The sequence below is a fragment of the Carex rostrata genome, chromosome 1 (genome assembly GCF_964058835.1).
Source record: "Carex rostrata chromosome 1, lpCarRost1.2, whole genome shotgun sequence".
NCBI lineage: Eukaryota > Viridiplantae > Streptophyta > Magnoliopsida > Poales > Cyperaceae > Carex > Carex rostrata.
Genome location: NC_135918.1, coordinates 20412160 through 20431903, shown reverse-complemented (window position 1 = coordinate 20431903; position 19744 = coordinate 20412160). Strand labels below are relative to the sequence as shown.

At 35.3% G+C, this 19744-nt stretch overlaps 3 protein-coding genes across 3 annotated transcripts; 2 read left to right on the top strand and 1 right to left on the bottom strand.

Moving 5' to 3' along the window:
- The first annotated feature begins 3265 nt into the window (after positions 1-3265).
- LOC144563661 (Transducin family protein / WD-40 repeat family protein) lies at positions 3266-11168 on the top strand. The gene is made up of 19 exons (XM_078313139.1): positions 3266-3413; positions 3575-4062; positions 4158-4240; positions 4345-4481; positions 4705-4819; positions 5241-5323; positions 5461-5673; positions 6084-6416; positions 6554-6725; positions 7079-7273; positions 7507-7716; positions 8019-8111; positions 8525-8724; positions 9007-9363; positions 9507-9587; positions 9694-9767; positions 9999-10484; positions 10568-10721; positions 10912-11168. The coding sequence occupies exons 2-19, from the start codon at positions 3579-3581 to the stop codon at positions 10982-10984; spliced, it is 3543 nt and encodes a 1180-aa protein (XP_078169265.1). The 5' UTR covers positions 3266-3413; positions 3575-3578; the 3' UTR covers positions 10985-11168.
- A 2426-nt stretch (positions 11169-13594) lies between these two features.
- On the top strand, positions 13595-14950 carry LOC144563700 (autophagy-related protein 8i-like). Its single transcript, XM_078313198.1, has 5 exons — positions 13595-13751; positions 13860-13915; positions 14288-14340; positions 14423-14541; positions 14630-14950. The coding sequence occupies exons 1-5, from the start codon at positions 13712-13714 to the stop codon at positions 14716-14718; spliced, it is 357 nt and encodes a 118-aa protein (XP_078169324.1). The 5' UTR covers positions 13595-13711; the 3' UTR covers positions 14719-14950.
- Positions 14951-16955: 2005 nt separating this feature from the next.
- On the bottom strand, positions 16956-18056 carry LOC144574986 (uncharacterized). Its single transcript, XM_078325133.1, has 2 exons — positions 17546-18056; positions 16956-17101 (listed from the first exon to the last, which is right to left on the bottom strand). The coding sequence occupies exons 1-2, from the start codon at positions 18054-18056 to the stop codon at positions 16956-16958; spliced, it is 657 nt and encodes a 218-aa protein (XP_078181259.1).
- Between the last annotated feature and the right edge of the window lie 1688 nt (positions 18057-19744).

The window sequence follows — 19744 nt, the reverse complement described above, 5'->3', positions numbered from 1 at the left end:
TTTCTTTCAATAACAAATAAGGTTTTGTTTCTTTAGTAACAGAGATAATTATATATTTCTTGTAATTCTTCTATACATGTGTCAAATTAAATTAAATTAAATTAAATTAAATTAAAAGGGAGAAAGGTTGGTGAAGTTTGGCCCGGCCCCGGCGCAAACAATTCAATGGATTTAGGGTTGACTTGGCATTGGAAGACTGAGATGATAACCGTACCATACATGTTCTGTACTCCGTGTGTATGCACTCCAAAAAGAAGAAACAATGGACTTATGGACGCATGCATCAATTATATTTATTCGGGATGCAATTTGTGTCGGCAAATGCACGCAACGCAACCCAACCCAACCAACTGGATATAAATAAATTATGAAATCAAATCAAATCCACCTAAAATAAATAAATCCAATAACAAAACAAACGACAAAAAGGTCTGCTACACTTACAGCGCGGATGCAACAACTCACACCCATGAAGAGAAGACACCCCCCACTGATCCATTACTTCAATCCGATACCTATCAAGAGAAGATAGAAGTGAAGCTTGTTTTTTCTTTTTCTGATCGCCCCAGTAGGGGTGTTCAAATGGTTCGGCATGTTCGGTTTTCAACCGAACTAAAAAAATGTCAGTTTAAATGGTTCGTTTTTCGGTTGAAGTGGATCGGTTCAGTTAAATTTTTGAATTATTTTGGTTTAAATGGATTTGTTCGGTTTAGATTTTTCAAAACTGATTAAACCAAACCGACCAAATTATATTGTTTAAGTATGATTTATATTATGTTTGGTTCAATCTTTGCTTCCTGTAACAACTCGAAAAATTAAGTTTTTATTAATTCTATTTATAAGGCTTTTTCATAAATAAAGTATATTTTTTATTGGAAATAATTTATGTTCATTTAATATATCTTCAAAATGAGCGGGTTTTATTTTCTTTCTTAGATGATTTAATTGAGGAGCTTTGTAAAGAAATATATTAAAACAATATATCCATCTATAACTAACCTAATCCTATTGAAAGGGCACGACCCTAACCGACCTATATCCTATTAAAAAGGCAAAATCCATCTCCGTAGAGAGAAAAACAAACATAATTATATAAAAAAAAAAAGTTAGCGAAAAAGAGAAAGGAAAACAGAAGATTAAATAAAAGAGAAATTTTGTAATATTTCCGATTGGAATTTTGATCCTACGTCGCGGTTGATTCTTGTATAATTGATTTCTATCTAACTTCAGTTTCGGAAACATCTTACTATCAGGTAATCGGACTTCTTTATAACTGTGTTTTTGTTTTGTATGGTTGATTTGAATATTGGTATTACATATGGAATTATGATGGCATATTTAATGGGATAGCGGGTCTGAGGTTGGAATTTGATATATAATTGTAGCCTCTTACTGTTGGATGGATTTCCCAGTGAGTTGGCGGTCTTCCAATGTTAGATGGATTTCCCATTGGATTGACAGATTAAAAGAATTGTGTTATGAGAATGTGGGAATCGCCTGTGACAGGGATTACACGTGTGAATATGATGTGACTGGTTTTATGAATAACCTAGACCGACGTGTTATTGTTGGTTAAATATGCGTGCATAATTAGATGTGTATGGATTAATCCGGCCTATTTGAATGGTTGTTAAATTAAGCCAATTGTAGAGAAGCACGTCGTTAAATAACCGGTTACTGAGCTTTGTAGTTGACTCCGTTTTGCTATTTTGTTTTCCTTTTTGTTGGCGACGTAGGTTGATGGGCTAGGAAAAAGTGTGAAGATGCTTATATAATCATGCTCCGGATGGTATAAATCAGGGGTGTGACACTTCCTTTCTTCTATTTTAGTTAAAATATTTTAAAATATCTATATATTTTGTATGAAACTGAACAATTTGTGTATGAACATGTATAATTTTCATTAATAATGGTATTAATAGATTTATTTCGGTTTGAACCGAATAAACCAAAATTTACATCAGTTTATTCGGTTCAGTTCTTGATCAGTTTATAAATTTAATCGGTTTCGGTTCGATTATAATTTTGAAAATCGAAAAAAAAAATTAATAATTTTAATTCGGTTTGAACCCAACCGACCGTTTGAAAACAGTACGCCTGAGAACGCTTTTCTTATTTGAACGCCGCTTGAGCACCGCTTTATTCTTCAATCTTCATTCATCCCACACTGTTATATTACGGACCATGACACGTCACCCAAGCCACAGCCACCTTTAAACAAATGCAACATATTATTCCATATTATTTATTATTCTAAATATAATAATATATTGTCGAGATACTTGGGTTATGACTTATGAATCCCTCTGTTTAGTTTAGTAGAGGTATCGGTTCCGCAATCTGCAGTATTTTGCCTTCATTCAATCTAATTCAAACAAGCCATTTAAAATTGACTGTCTCAATTGTCTACTTTGTTAGGTGAAAAGCACAAAGAGTTCAAGGACAATTGCCAAATTAAGCTGTCTACGTTAAATCAAACTCATCCATTTATTTATTTATTTATTTATTTATGTTTTAGTGACTATAATTTTTTTTTTTTAGGGATTTACTTGAAATATTTTATAGTTATAATATTTTATAATATAATTTTTGAAAGTCCAAATAATCGATTCAAATCGTTTAATATGATCTCTATATTAAAATGTGTTTGGAGATCAAATTTTACATTCATTTTGAATTTTTTTGTACTATTTATTAAGATGGGTACAAAATTTAATGGTCTGAAAATAATAGTTTTGTAAAATACTTAATAAATAGTAAAATAATTCAAAAAACTTTAAAATTTGATCTCCAAGTACATTTTAATATAAAAATCATGTTAAACACTTTGGATCGACTATTGAGAATTTTGAACTATCAAAAATTGTATAAAATATTATAACCGTAGAATGCTGTAAGTTGATCCTCCTCTGATTTTTTCAATCTCAATTTAACGAAGAAATAGCAAATTTACAAATTAATAGGCCCAAAACTGCATACAATGTGCCCAAAAAGCCCCAAAAAGCCCCAAAAAGTCCCAAAAGGCGCAAACCCAAAAGCCCAAAAACCCCAAACCCCAAGACCCGGGTAAAGATTTAACAGAGTAGTTTTGGCTTCATGCAGCACCTGGACTATAGAATCAAAACAGCGTTGCAGATGGTTCGTGCGCTGCATGAAGCCAAAACTACTCTGTTAAAAATATTTACCCACAAAACCCCTTGCCGCCTCTTGCGTTGCTTTGCTCTCTCTCAGTTCTCTCACCCCCTGATCGGAACCAGCTCAGCTCTCTCTTTTAAAACGAGAAATGGAATTCAAGTATTTTAAAATTTTCCGATCGGATTGCGCATAACGACCGGAGATGATTTCGTTTCGGACGATTTGACGAGAAAATTTACCTCTGGCGAATTCCTAAGCGAAAGAAACAGGAAGAATAGGTGCTCTCCACCTATTTCCATTATTATTATTATTATATTGATTGATTGATTTTATTAAGAATTGGGTTAATTCAATAATTGTACGTAAAGATAGTCTGATGATGCTCAGGTCAGAAATCCTGTGACTATGCTAACAACAAATAGTTGATTTCGTGGACCAGGTCCATGTCCATGGAGGTACAGCAATGGTGTCTGAGCGGAGGCCTCTATGTTGGAGAGATTTCTGCACTCTCTCTTCTCCCCTCGTCTCCCTTCCCCCTTCTCCTTGCTGGTATCGGATCAGACTTGCTGCTCTATGATCTCAAATCTGGAAACCTATGCTCAACTTTTCAAGTATTCAATGGCATCAGAGTTCATGGGATAACACAGCTGAAGGAGGTTCGCTCTTCTTTCTCCATCTCCATCTTTGGAGAGAGAACCCTCAAGCTCTTCCTACTCGCTTCTTCAACTCCAAATTCAAATACAAATACAGAGCAAGGATACCATCTGGACTTGGTCCATGCCTTACCCCCTTTTGACCATTGGGTACTTGACACGCGCTTCTTGGAGAGAGAGGAACAACGGCTGCTTGTGGTGGGACTTAGTGACAACTCTGTTGCCTTATGGAATGTTGCTACTTGTTCCCTTATTGCTCGAATCAAGTCACAAGGTCCCTTATATATATTACCCTCTTTCACCTGATTAATAGCCAGCCAACTTCTCCCTAATAAATAATAAATGTGTGTGTTCTTAATCAAATTGCAGACAGGTGCCTTCTATATTCTATGAGGTTGCATGGCGACACCATTGAATCCCTCTCTGTTGCTTCTGGTACCATATACAATCAGGTATTTAAAATTTTCCCCTGCCTGCTTATTTTCAGGTACATTTCTTATGACTGACTGAATTTTATTTATGTTTGAAACCATTATTTGAATTCCCATGATGCTAGATTATAGTTTGGAGGTTAGAACCTAAAGAGCTAAGTGCAGTTCACTTGGATTGGCTCATTGGTCATGAAGGCTCCATCTTTAGACTTGCATGGTCTGATGATGGCACAAAGATCATGTCTGCTTCTGATGATCGCAGGTGCGTATTTGATACATGACTTTATTATTTTCAGAAACAGGCCTTTGTAAAATGATAAATATTTGTTCTAATGTTTAAACTATTTATCTTTGCCTTGTTTGGGTGTGTTATCATTATTTGTCTCCCTTTTCTTACGGACATCACATATATGGATGCCTGAGATATAAGATATATATAACATATGACAGTTGTAGAAAACTTTTTGGTTTTATTGTCAGGACAGTGCTCGCATCTGGGATTTGACTGGTAAAACTCAAAATGAAGGCCTTACGAGACCGTCAGAACTTACTTTATTTGGGCATCATGCTAGAATATGGGACTGCTACTTGTCTGATTCTGTAAGAGTACATTGTTGCAATACAGATTTTAATTTTTTCTGGCATTGCTGGTATGGAGCTGACTTGTGCAGCACAAGTTTCTCAAGTTTCAATTTAGATACATTCTAAGCAATTAAGCTCCCAATTGGGTGACATGAGACTCAATTGAGCTCAATTTAACTGAGGATCACCAGGAATTAGTGTGATACTGCCATGGTTAAATTTATCCTCTTGGTCTCTTAGTTATTTTGTTGGCAGGTCTTCCAAGGGGCCAGGTCTTTCTTTGGGGTTATATTGTATCAAGTCTTCATAAATCTGCATGAATGAGAAAAAACAAACCACAATTCTGAGACTGTGACTGTTGATTCAGACAATCACTGAGCAGAATTGCCAGTTGCATTTGTTCTCCTCTTTATTTCATTATAGATTTTGGTTGTATTAGATAATCATAACAGCCGGAGAGGACTGCACTTGCCGTTTGTGGGGTGCTGATGGAAGCCAAATCATGATATTAAAGGAGCACATGTAAGTACAATTTATATTATGTTATGTACTTGTTTAACAACTTGTCCAAAGGAGGGCCTCCTTTTGCCAATTCTCTGGTAAAATAAAGCATGTGCATCTCTTTATGCTATCGCTAATTATTTCTTTTTTCCTCTTAGTGGAAGAGGGATATGGCGGTGCTTGTATGAGCCTAGTTTATCCTTAATAATTACTGCTGGATTTGATTCGGCAATTAAAATAAATGAGATTTCTTCCTCTCTGCCAAAAGGAAAGGACGAACCCACCAGAGCTACTGCTGATCTGATGCATCTTTGTGATACTTTCACAATTTCTGCACCAAAGACAACGAAACAACTTAGCCTTATGGACAGGCATTTCCCTTTATTCCAACTCCTTTTTTCAATTTTTGTAATATCACTGATGGCAAGGGAATCTATTATCACATACCTGGAAATTACATACTGTCTTAAAACAGTAGTTAGATATATGTCTAGTACTTATTACCCATTGATCATGACAAAACATTACTAACTTGGTAGTGGCGTAGTATCTCTTTTGGTTTGTTTCTTTCGTGTTTATTTTTGAGAATATCCTGGTATTTTAGCCTCACAGTTTCAAAATGAAGGCAACAAAATAAAATTCACTGTGTCTTGGTCTTGGTGCCAACATAACACGTAAAACATTGGTAATAGAGTTGAACTCAATAAATGGTAGGAACATTCAATTACTTATATCTCTACTTTTTAACTAATATTCTCCTCCATTTTATTCAATTTTGCAGTAAAAGCGAGTATGTTCGGTGCCTTCAATTTACAGAACAAAACACGCTATACGTGTCAACCAACAATGGGTTTTTATATCATGTAGACATTTCTGACCCGAAAAATGCAAAATGGACTCAACTTATCCAAGTCAATGAAGAAATAGCAATTATTTGCATGGATGTAACTGAAAGAGGTTTTGTTGCCCTTGGAGATGGCAAAGGAAATGTCACTGTTGTAAAAGTGTCAGATGAAGGAGAAAGTGGGGCTAAGGTGGATTTATCTTTTACTTGGTCAGCTGAAAAAGAGAGACAGCTTTTAGGTGTATTTTGGTGCAAATCGCTTGGTTCCAGGTATGTGAACATGGATAGTAATATTTTTACATCAATTGATATATTTATGCATAAGCTGACATGTTTATCAATGCACTTGACATTACCAAGTGGATTACATTGTTTCAATTTTGTTTTTCTTTGTGGGGCCTTGACAGCCACCTTTTTACAGGTGATCCAAGGGGTGTGCTCAAGTTGTGGGATATAGAAGATAATTTAAAAATTAACACACAAGATTTTCCTGGAAGTATTGAGGTACCTCTTATTGCTATGTTCCAATCATGTTTCGGAGCTCGGATTATGTGCATAGATGCATCCCCTAAGGAAGAGGTACTCTCATATAAAAAGAAAGTTATAATTATTTGTAATTTGAGTGTTGTTCTTGATGTTATTTGGTCGTACTATGGTTACTATTACTACAAATCATTGTTGTCATGGCCTAGATATTGTGTTAGTTTTGTGCTTCTCTGTTCTTTTGTAATTTGAAGCCCCGGCCTGGACTCTAAAGCTGAGTTGTGTGGACAAATCGCCGATGTACCAAAATTGTGATAGAAATTGTTATATTATGATCATGTTTTCTTTTGTGTGCTTCAATACAGCCAGCATAGCGAAAGGCTAGAACAATATACTAGGCCATAGAATTGTTATAGTAGTATTTTGACCCTTTTGTTTTTCTTGTGTAGATTCTAGTAGCTGGAGATAACAAAGGAAACCTCACAATTTTCCCTTTTGCTGAAAGATTCAAAATGGACAACTCGAGTGATAATTTACAGGAGAAGATCCCTCTAGTTGATCGTTTCAGAGGGGCCCACGGGATTTCTAATGTCACCAGTATTTATATTTGTGAATCAGACTCTAGCAGTGTTGAAATTCGAACGGTAACAATTGAAAATCTTGTATCATTACCAACATGTTTGCAACAGGTTTAGTACATGTTTTTGGTTGAGAACATTACTAGACATAATTATAAAAGTAAAGAGATACCAAAACAAATCTATTCAGGTCTTGTGTTTGTTACAACCAATAGCCGAGGAATGTACTGGTATTTGGGAGATGAACAGTTGGTATGGTAATCCTTATATTTGTTTTTCCTTGTTTGAAAATCTTATAGACTGGAGGAGATGGATGCATATGCTTATTCAAGTATCAGAAATCAGATCAAAAGATGGAATTTATAGGAATGAAGCAAGTGAAAGAGTTGGGTACAGTTCAATCTGTATATAGCGAATTCCACTATGGGGAGGCTAGTCTACTTGGCAGCCTTGCAATTGGCTTCATGTCTGCTGATTTTGTAATTTGGGACGTAATAAATGAGACCAAGGTAACAAATTGACTATTGCAATTAGACACAGCAGCAATTTGATCAAACTGTGTTACTGGTTCATGACTCTTGCCGAATTGTATAGACTGGTTAATCTAAATAGTAAACAAGGCATTTATTTTATATGTATCAGTTGATCCTGCACCTAACCATCTTACAATTGTATTTTATTCATGATTTTATGAAATGTGAGACCAGTAATGTGACAAGTATCAGGAAGTAGGTCATTTGATGGTTTTTCCCATTTTGTTTGATTTCTTTGTTGTCTTGGTGTGATATCTTGATATTTTATTCTCTTTTAGATAATTCAAATTCCATGTGGCGGTTGGCGCAGACCGTATTCTTACTATCTGGGGGCTGTTCCACAACAACAAAATTGCTTTGCATATTTGAAGGTTTTTATTTTCAATAAATTCTAAGTTATTTTCCAAATAAAATTTGATGTGCAAAGTAGTAGTAGATGACCCTTTGCAAATGGTGTATTATATACCAAGTAGTGATTCATTAAAATGGATAGAAATTATACAGCTGCTTTTTTTGGTAGTTACTAAAAATTACTCTATAGTCTATACTTCACTCGAGAAGTGTATTATGACAGTGAAATTTGGAACTGACACGTGTTCTAGTATACTTATTATTGTGTCAAATGCTTATTTTCTTTTGGTCCAGTAGCATAATATTTCCTTTTACTTGGATGGAAGATTTGGCAGTATTTGGTGGCAATTTCTTTTTCATCACTTATCAGGCCTTTCTATTTGATTATTTATTGTGTATTTACTATTTATTGATTTATTTATTTTTTTGACAGGATCAAGAGATACATGTACATAGGCTCTGGGTTTCTATTTCTGAAAAACAAGTGATTCCTCAAGTGTTGCACATGCAGTTTCATGGAAGAGAGATACATACTCTATCTTTCGTTTCTCTTGGAACAAAACTGAAGCAGAAAGGTACCTCTTGTGCCTTGGTGGCAACAGGCTGTGAAGATGGTACTGTTCGACTTACTAGGTTTGTGTTTTTCCAATGGAGAACTTCTATCATATTATTTATATTTCTTATTTGCAAGTAAAATTGTGCAAGCTGATCTGGAATTGAACCCTGCTACTTTAAAGGGACACTATTTTGCATTTTGGGAAAAGCTTATCATATTGTTATGATACTATTGGTTGCTGTTGCTTAATTTCACAGCTTATAATAAACTGCAGCTAAATTGGGGCTAATTTTTTGCATAATTGCACAAAAAGGAATCATGTAGGCTAAATTGAGTTGACAATTATCTACTTTTTTCAGATACTTGCCAAATGAAAGAAGGTGGTCAGACTCCAAGTTACTTGGAGAACACGTAGGTGGGTCAGCTGTTAGGTCAATATGCTTCACGCCAAAAACACACCAATATGGACATCATCTGCACGGATCTCAAAGTGATTGTGAGATCAACCATGATTATTCGTTGCTTATTTCAGTTGGGTCAAAGCAAGTCTTGACTTGTTGGATTTTGAATGAAGGAAATGCAAGCACCACATTTCAATGGTTCTCCTCTCACATACCACCTAAAGTTAATACAAATAATAAAGAGGAGAAGCACATTGAAAATGACTGGAGATACATGGCTGTCACTGCATTTATTTTGAGGAATAGTTTTGCAAGGTAAAGACATTTGTTGTTGTTAGTGGCCATATCATGTGCACCCACAAATATCAATCATATTCCATCAAGTTTGTCATTTTAAGGTGTAATTGGAGGCGTAGTTCTATAATATTGACATTTTTATTTCTTGGTTAATGAAACAGGATGTCAGTGTGCTTTATTGTGGTTGCCTGCTCAGATGCTACCCTCGTATTGAGAGCTCTCCTTCTGCCTTCTCGACTTTGGTGCTTATTCATTATTTCTGTTATTTCCTTTTACTATTGAATTGATTCATTGATCATTTGTTTGTTTGTTTACTTGTTTTCTGAGTGGAGTTTGTTGTTTGAACAGGTTCGATGTTGCCACCTTGGGCCAACAAACATCTCCAGTACTAGCCTTGCAATACATAGTTGTTAGCAGTCATGGTAATGGCAACTCTGGTCTTTTCTTTTGATATATTTTTCTTATAATTTATTGTTTACCATTTACATTTGTTGAATTAACTTCTGTGTACTACATACTAGTAACAAATATACTATTAACCTTCTCTGTGTTCAATATATATCATTTTGTATCCTCGTGTCAAATTTGTATATGATATATTTTATATGATGAATACTAGTTTGTGACTTATTTTATTTTTATCATCCTTGTAGACATTGCAACAAATGGAGATAGATATGTTATCATAAGTGGTGCCACTGATGGAAGTATAACCTTTTGGGACCTCACTCAATCTATCAACAACTTCATGCAATTAGTAGCTGAAATCCAACCACAAACCCTAATCGATTGCCAAACTCGGCCCAAAACTGGCCGAGGGAGTTGCGGGGGCCGTAAGTGGAGATCTTTAACAAATTACTCTTCCAATCAAGAAGAGGAGGATGCACACCAAAACAAAAGTGCAAATGACTTGGCTGAAATAGAGCCGCTACTCATCTTTGGCTGTGTGCACCAGTCAGGGGTCAACTGTTTGCATGTTGTGTCATCTGATGAAGGTTGCTTGCTTGTGAGTGGAGGGGACGACCAAGCGCTGCACTGTTTTAAATTTACACTTGAGGGTCCAGTTGCAGATAGTGACACTAAAATTAGGGTTCTCAGTAAAGACAGGATTGCATCAGCTCACAGCTCTGCAGTCAAAGGTCTGTGTTGATTTTTTTTTTTCTCTTCTGGTTTATATTGTTCTGATTCGATATCTGATCAGGAAGTCAGATTTATTTTGCAGGTGTATGGACAGATGGAAGTTGGGTTTTTTCAACAGGTCTGGATCAGAGAGTTAGATGCTGGAGAGTAGACCAGCTCGGGAAATTAGCAGAATATTCACATCTCATAATTAGTGTGCCTGAACCAGAAACCCTAGATGCTATCATTTCAGATAGGTAAAAGCTGTAAAGGCAGCCTATTGCAACTTACTTTTGAAAGTAACACCTTAATTTTTTTGCATTTTCTTTTTGACAACCAAAAATTTATAAAATGGACTAAATTCATGTTTCTAGCATCTTTTGTTTTAATAATTGATATTATTTATCCTCCTCCATCTAATGTAAATGTAATGCATTGTTTGTTCAGAGTAAATGAGAGATATCAGATTGCAGTTGCTGGAAGAGGGATGCAGATGCTTCAGTTTTCACCCACATTTTAACAATAAAAAAACCAGGGCATACTACTTTCTTCTTTCGCAGTTATTAATTTATGTTTTTTACATTTTTTTTACTTTATTGGGAGTAAAATATATGTTAACAAAATAGTCAGATGTTTTTTATAGATTTTTTTTTTCTTCAATTCAGCAGTAAGATATCTTCGCAAAATAGTTGGATCTTTTTTTATAGTTTTTTTTTTTTTCAAATTATTTATGTTGACAAGTTTGATTTCTGGAACTAATTTGTGCAATATGACAGCCGTAGTTGAAAATATACCAGCATGAACGACAATATTGTATTGTATTGTATTGTATTGTATATATAGCCGGTGCGATCAAAGAACCATGTAGACCCAATTCTGAGGCACTGTGCACTGGGCACTATCCAATTCCAAGCATTTCTTGTTTCATGTTTCATTTGAAAATGCTCAGCTGCCAAATGAATTGAAATTCCGGGAGTTGTTTTGTTACATTTATGTTTAATAAGAATAGTACGTCTAAAAATTGGCTTTGCGTGTCCAGTACAAATACCAAGATTTGCATTTTCAGATGAAACACGTCAAGATATATTTATTATTAGGATAATTATAATATTCCCCACCTATCCATCCCTCATTTCATCTCCCAACTAACTTTCTATTTTAACTATAACTACTATTTCTAACAACTTTTATTTCTTTCCTCTTTCTCTCTTTCTCTTCCACCTCTATTTTACTCTTTCACCTCCATCTTCTTCTCCCACCTCCGCCTCCCACCTCCCTCTCCCACCTTCACCTCACCTCACCTCCGCCTCTACCTCCCTCTCCCACCACCGCATCCCACCTCCTCCTCCACCTCCGTTTTTCTATTGATAAGCTCCCCTCCCTCTCCCACCTCGAAATGATAAATACAATAAGCTCCCTCCCTCTTACACTTTCGCCTCGGTTTTTTCCCTCTATGCCTACTACTCCTGCTCTAGCGAACGTTCTGTCGGAGATCATCCGTCACTCCATCCCAATCAAGCACGCCTATGCCAGGAATGAATACTTCAATGTGTATGAATGAATACTTCAATGTGTTTGAATGAATACTAGAACACGTCTCTACCGGGTCAGATCCGTCACTGTTGATCGTATCAAAATAATATTGTATATGTATATGCAATTAATCTTTTTCATGTTTATGTTCCCCTTCCTCATGAAGTAGCGAGTTTTGCAAAGAACAAAGCTTTATTAATGGTGAATTAGGTCACTGCGTATTAAATAAATGACATAAAAACAAATTTTGAAAAAAAAAATAGAGATATATGAATGAATACTTGATGTCTTAGATATGAATACTTCAATGTGTATAAATGAATACTTAATATCTTATGTATGAATACTTGTGTGACAAGATATTAATACTTGTGCAACAGACAACTCGAAAGTATGTCATCATGGATCTCATTTGAAAGATAAAATTGTGTAGAAAACGTTCGTGGTTTTAGATTTGCAAAATTCTTCCCAGATCGTCAGAAATATTGGTTAGATTGAACGAAGAAAAAAAAAACCACCTCTAAAAACATGTAAAAAATGGATGAGTGATGTGTCAAGTTTTTATATTTACACTTACACGATGAGGATTAATACTTTCTCGATAAGAGATGAATACTTGTGCAACGGACAACTCGAAAGTATGTCATCATGGATCTCATTTGAAAGATAAAATTGTGTAGAAAACGTTCGTGGTTTTAGATTTGCAAAATTCCTCATAGATCGTTAGAAATATTGGTTATATTGAACGGAGAAAAAAAATCACCTCTAAAAACATGTAAAAGATGGATGAGTGATGTGTCCAGTTTCTATATTTGCACTTGCACGACGAGGATGAATACTTTCTCGATAAGGATGAATACTTGTACAACGGACAACTCGAAAGTATATCATCATGGATCTCATTTTAAAGATAAAATTATGTCAAAAACATTCGTGGTTTTAGATTTGCAAAATTTCTCACCGATCGTCAGAAATATTGATTAAATTGAATGAAGAAAAAAAATCCCACCTCTAAAAACGTGTCCAGTTTTTTTTTTAAATAATTGATATATTAGGGATGAATACTTGATGTGTTATAGATGAATACTTGATACATTATAGATGAATACTTGCGCGCGTCAGTTGTAAAATCTTTCAAATATTATGTGGTCCCCAAATAGTAAGTGGCCCCCCTAGGTAGTTAGTAGTTATTGAAGTAGTTAATGACTGAGGGATGAAATGGGGAATTGTTACGGGGGATAGTTAGATGCTCCCTTATTATTATTAGTTTGACACGGTATCATCATCTCATCTCTACTCCCATAGAGTTACGCAATAATCTATCCTCCACGTTCTACTTTGACTTTCACTTGCGTGATTTTAGATGTGCTAAATTGTTTCATTTTATATTTAAATTATACATACAAATTATGAACCAAACTTTCAAATTATTATTATATCTCAAGTTCTCAACTATAATAATGTTAAAGTACTCGTCGTATTTTTCCATGAAATTACACCAACATAATATTTTGAGGTCTATTTTTACGAAATTAACAGTTTGGAAGGACTTATCTGAAAAACGACAATGGATCGGACTTGCGATTTTATTAGAGACTTGTATTGTAGAACAGGACGCAATTGAAACAGGAATCCCCAAATCGACGAAGCGGAAACCCTAATTCCCTCCCTTAATTCTGTCGGTCGATTCAACAAAACTACACTAAAATCAATCATGAGACAGATTCGTCCTTTCAAGGAGGAATTCACTTTTGGTTCGTTACTTTTATTCACCCAAGTCTCTTCTTGCAATTTCTCTAATTTCAACCTCTTTTTTTTTTTTTTTTGCCTAATTTCTTCATGTTTTCTCTAATTTGCTTCAGAGGAAAGGCTTCAGGAATCACGGGAAATTATAGCCAAGTATCCAGACCGTGTCCCAGTAAGTTCATCACACTATTTTTAAATTCAATCTTTGACTGTTTGCAACTAATTCTACCAGTCTGGATCCGGCCGGGACCTTTACCAGTATCTGGTACCAGCCCAAATTGATAGAATTTTAACCTAATTATCTATTTGATGTTTTACATGAACACCATTGAAGCTGTTGTTTATAAGAAAAAAGAAAGAAGAAGTTTTTATAAGACAGAATGGTTCTTTTAATATTCTGTATGCATCATATTGCTTCACTTTTGAGCAGGTTACAGAAACAGTGCCTACTTTAGTCTCTAAAATTTGACAAGTATTGCTATTAAGCATTTTTACTGAATGAAATATGTTGATACTTGTTTCAATAATTTGTGGTTTATTGAAGGTTGTTGTTGAGAGATTTACACGGTGTGATCTTCCAATTATGGAGAAGAAAAAGTATGTGCTGTTTTAATTCCCCATTCATTGTTTTTCGTATACAGTAAATAGTGCCTTGTTCTTACCATGATATGCTGAGTAGGTACTTGGTGCCACGAGATATGTCTGTGGGGCAGTTTATTCATATTTTAAGTGCTCGGCTTCATCTCTCTGCTGGAAAGGCTCTCTTTGTCTTTGTCAAAAACACTCTTCCTCAAACAGGTTCTTCATTTGAACCCCCCCTTTGATTTGTACTCAATTTAAATTTGCGGGAACGGGAAATAAAAATTGTGTGAAATGATATGTGCAGCGAGTTTGATGGATTCGATATATGAAGGGTACAAGGATGAGGATGGATTCCTTTACATGTGCTACAGCAGCGAGAAAACATTTGGTTGATGAAGAATTGATATCTAAAATCAAATGTTGCTCTAATTCAAGTTTATATCATTCTACAGCTAGTGCTGAAGCCATTAAGCAGTTGGTTGATTGATATTTTAGTTATAGTGGAATCTGTGTATATGTAATGTTGTGAATATAATGTCATGTGGTGGAAATGAACTGAAGCAGTTGCCAAGGAGACAGCCTCTGTTGCACATTATTAATCTCTAATTGCTGGATTTATTTTTCATGCATCTGTCAATTTTTACTTTTTTCGCTAAGGTGTTTTTTTTTTTTTTTTTTTGCAAGAAAGTAAAATACTTCATAGTGCTTTTTAATGTTTGATTTGCTAGAATCTAGATATGGTGGAGAAGGAAAATATGCATAATTGGAATGAACTATTTTAAAATTAAGCTGTTACATGCTGAAGTATTTCTACAAATAGGAATAGGAATTGGAATAGTAGTAGTAAAAAGAGGGGGAGGTGATTCAGGTGAAGCAGTGATGTTGTTGCCTTGTTGGGATCTACGTACGGTGTCCCACATCGAATTTCATTTTCCTCTCTTCTTTGCCGCATAGTAGAGCTAGCGTACCATTCGCTCCTTCGATTCTCGATTCTCCCCTTCCTTCTAGAGCAGAGCAGAGCAGAGCAGAGCAGGTGTAACTGTAATTACAATTTTTTTGGTTTGTTTCTTGTTATTCTTCTATTGCATTTTTCTGATAGTTAGCAAAAAGACAGCTATTAATTATAATTAGCTGCGCACCCAGCCTGCCTGCTATGCAGTTAAATAGTTGTGCTTGTGCACCTAGTAAATATGTAATTTTTTAAAGATATTGAGTGTGGCCTGTAATGAAGGATTGAATTATGCAATCGTCAATATAGTAATAAATATTGTTCTCTAATCATAATAAATTAATAATACACCACATGTATGATTAGATGTAGATATATATATATGTATATATGTATGTATATATATATATGTGTGTACACACACATATATAATATGTGTGTGTACACAAATATGTATGTATGTATGTATGTATGTATGTATGTATGTATGTATATTCAATTCATCCAATTGGACTCCGTCAGTTGTCCATTATTTAAAAATTGTTAGTTCATATAGAGTCCAAGAAATGAAAACAAAGTTGTAGCTTGGAGTGAATCAAGGAATATTAAATCAATAAATAAGTTGGAGCTTGAAAGCAAGACGCTCTAGAAATAACAAAAGATTCAACGACTATGACTCCTTCATTGAATGGGTGATGTATTTGTCAATTCAAGAATCTTGACTTTTTTTCCTTTTTTTTTGGATCAATGTGATACACGCGCACGCCCAATCAATAAATTGAAATTGTGTAGCTAGCTAGCTAGCTAGCTAGCCAGCGCTTAATTGGAATTAAATAAAAAATAAAAAAGAACAACAAGACTTGGGTACCACTTGGACTTGTTAGTGGGAAATTTCTCCTAACATGTTTCATCTGTTCATTAATTTATTCATGATCTAAATAGTAATGATTGAAGTATAGCTATAGCTATATATGTTTTCTCAAAACTCAAATGCTTTTATATTTTAATTATGACCATTTAGATTATAGATGGATGGACTAATAAACCATATATATTGACAGTAATTTCTACTTAATCATTATTAATATATTGTGACAACTGTTCAGACAATTCAATTAATAATAAGAATTATATATATATATATATATATATAGTTTAATTGTACGTTGGAATGCTAAAACACTCTCCAAGAAGCAAGAACTAAACAACATAACGCTACTTTTCTTTTCCTTTTTATTATTAGTCAATACTACTCTAAATGTGACGTTAATTTGTATATCAATATAGATTAACTTATTAACAAATTATTATACATGTTTGTTTTAGGCAAATTGGATGTATATCCTTCAAAATTTTCCAATTGAATATTTATCCATCAAATTTTTAATATTAAATATATGCCCATCTAAATTAAAGAGCCTTCATATTTCCTCATATTTTTTTTTTGGAAATAAGGCTTTTGAAGCCCGTTTCATTGCAGAAACAATATATAACAAAATAAAGTTGTGCATCTAACGGATATAATCCGAAATGACCCTCCTCCTATCCAACTAGGAACACTAACAGCTATAGCAAAACAGAGCTATCACAGACCCAACACAAAAGGTCAAAATACGCGGCTGATCGCATTCAGCAAAAGATAAAAAAAGTGTTGCAAAAATAAAAGATAACTAGATCACTCTCATGCGGCATCATTCGAGCCCCCACGCTGTGCTTCGTCTATCAGCACCAGGTCTTCATTTCCAGCAAACGTGCGAAGAGGGATGTTCTCCAAGGACTGCGGCAGCCAAGTATGCACGGCTTCAGCAATCTGTCCCACTTCATTATCTGTCCAATATAGTACAAGAGAGATAATAAGAATAATTGTATTGCGACCCGTAGGGAGAGAGGCATTATTAAAACAAATATCATTTCGTATTTTCCAAATGGTCCAAGATAACGCACTAAAAACAGTCAAGAAGACATTCTGTTGTGTATGGGGCAAAGAATAGGCAAATGTCATAATATCGTGAATGGAGTCCCAATTGCTAAATACATCTTGACATTGGCCTAACCAAAACCAAATTTGTCTAACCCAAGGGCATTGAATAAAAAGATGGTTAACAGTTTCATAATTTTGACAAAAGTGGCAATTTGTAGATCCCTGCCAACCCCTTTTGACTAATTGCGATTTGGTTAGAATCTTCCTTTTTTGCACGAGCCACATAAACACTTTGATCTTAGGAGGGATTTGCAAATGCCACCATACCATTGGTTGGACAAGAGTAGTACCTCTAAAATTTAAAAACTGATATAAGGATTTAACCGTAAAAAATTCCGAAGATGACCATCTCCACTGCATTGGAGGTTGGTTATCATCAATTAGTAAAGTGCAAAGAATATTTTGTAAATTTTCCCAATCTTTCAAGTCCATCCCAGCTAATTGTCTATTGTATCTCAAGTTGTCCCCCTGTGTTGCCATTACCTCATGAAGGAATATATTAGGAAGTGTGCACTTGTTGTATAGATGTGGGAATTGCGTAGCAAGGCTGCTTTCCCCATACCAAATATCATGCCAAAAGGACACTGTTGTGGAGCAGTTAGGGGAGAAAGAAATACTATTTTGGACTATTGGTGCAATATCTAAAACTGCCTTCCAAAAGGGAGATGTTGGCAAGGATTCAAGGTCATATTTATAGGTGATGAGAGTTTTCCAAGGGCTGATGTATGTAGGATCTTTGAATTTCCATACCCATTTAGCTAGTAATGTAATGTTCATAAGGTTTAGATCTAAGACTCCCATACCTCCATTCTGTTTAGTCAAGCAAACACTAGGCCAGTTCAGAAGAGAGTGTTTTTTGGCAGAGGTCCCATACCCTTGCCACAGAAATTTACGTCTATATCTATCTAATTTAGTAAGTATCCCTTTAGGTATTCGATATATAGATAAGGCATATAAAGGAATAGAAGTGATAACAGCATTAACTAGAGTCAACCTACCCCCAATGGATAACATTCTCCCTTTCCAACTTTGTAATTTTTTATCTACTTTGTCCACCAAGAATTGCCAATCTTTAAGAAGCAAGTGTGAGTTATGTAATGGTACCCCTAGATATTTAAGATAGATATATATACACGATTACGTAATTAGTAAAAACAAGTTGGCATATAATGAAAATTATATAGTCAATTTTGGAATAACTATTTTGTCCCCATAAGGAAAATGGGTGCCGTGCCTACTACAATATTAATTAATTAATCAGGAGAAATTGACATAATATATATATTAACAAGTGTAGTATGAGTTGTGGTTTCAGGTTTGTTAAATGTGAAAGCAACGGTGTACTTCGTTTTCATACGATATGGTATGAGGTCGTTGACCAAGATAAATAAAATATCAATAATAATACAATTATAATGGAATATGCTAGCATGCTACGCGTAACATACTTCTCCTTTGTGCAGCAGCTCAATATTCGATTTTTCAAAATCCTAACAGTCGATCCGAACCGTTCATCTTATTCTCCATATTAATATGTGTTTGGAGACCAAATTTTACATTTTTTGAAATTTTTTTTACTATTTTTTAGATTTATTGAAAATTGCTGTTTTTTTATGGTCCAGATTTGCTAAAAACAGCGATTTTCAATAAATCTAAAAAAGTAGTAAAAAAATTCGAAAAATGTAAAATTTGGTCTGCAAACACATATTAATATGGAGAACAAGATGAACAGTTCGGATCGACCGTTAGAATTTTGAAAAGTCGAATATTGAGCCATTGCACGGAGGGGAGCTATGCTACGCGTAGCATGCTAGCATATACCCAATTATAGAGTATTAATAATACCCGGGTCGGGTATACCCGACCATACCCGCCCGTGCCTTCCGCCCGGGGTACCCGTGCCTGCCGCCCGGGGTACCCGTGCCCGAGCCCGGGTATGGGTCGGGTACGCGGGTACGGGCAAAAATCAGACCGGACCCATTTTTTTGGACCAATACCCGACCGTACCCGTACCCGACTATACCCGTACCATAGTACCCGAGTACCCGTACCCGATACCCGACCACTGTTCATTGGAATTCAAAATTCAAAAATTCGGGTTTTCCCTCCCACAAAAAAACCAGAAAAAAAACAGCAAAAAAAAAAAAAAAAAAAAACCCGTACCCGTACCCGCCCTACCCGTCAAGGGTACACGGGTAGGGTATGGTTTTTGAAAAATATACCCGACCATACCCGTACCCGTCCTACCCGTACCCGTCCTACCCGTACCCGAGACGTACCCGTACCCGCCCGCCCATTAAACCCCTACCCAATTATAATATAATTATCAGCTGGGCCCAGTCTGGCTTCAAGGCTTCCATCGATTGCTCCCCCTATTAATTACATCTCATCATGATCATACTTGTATTATTTAAAAAAAAACAATTATATTGAACAGAGCAGTGAGTAGGGGTGCAAACGGGTCGGATATTACCCGTCCGAATCCAGAT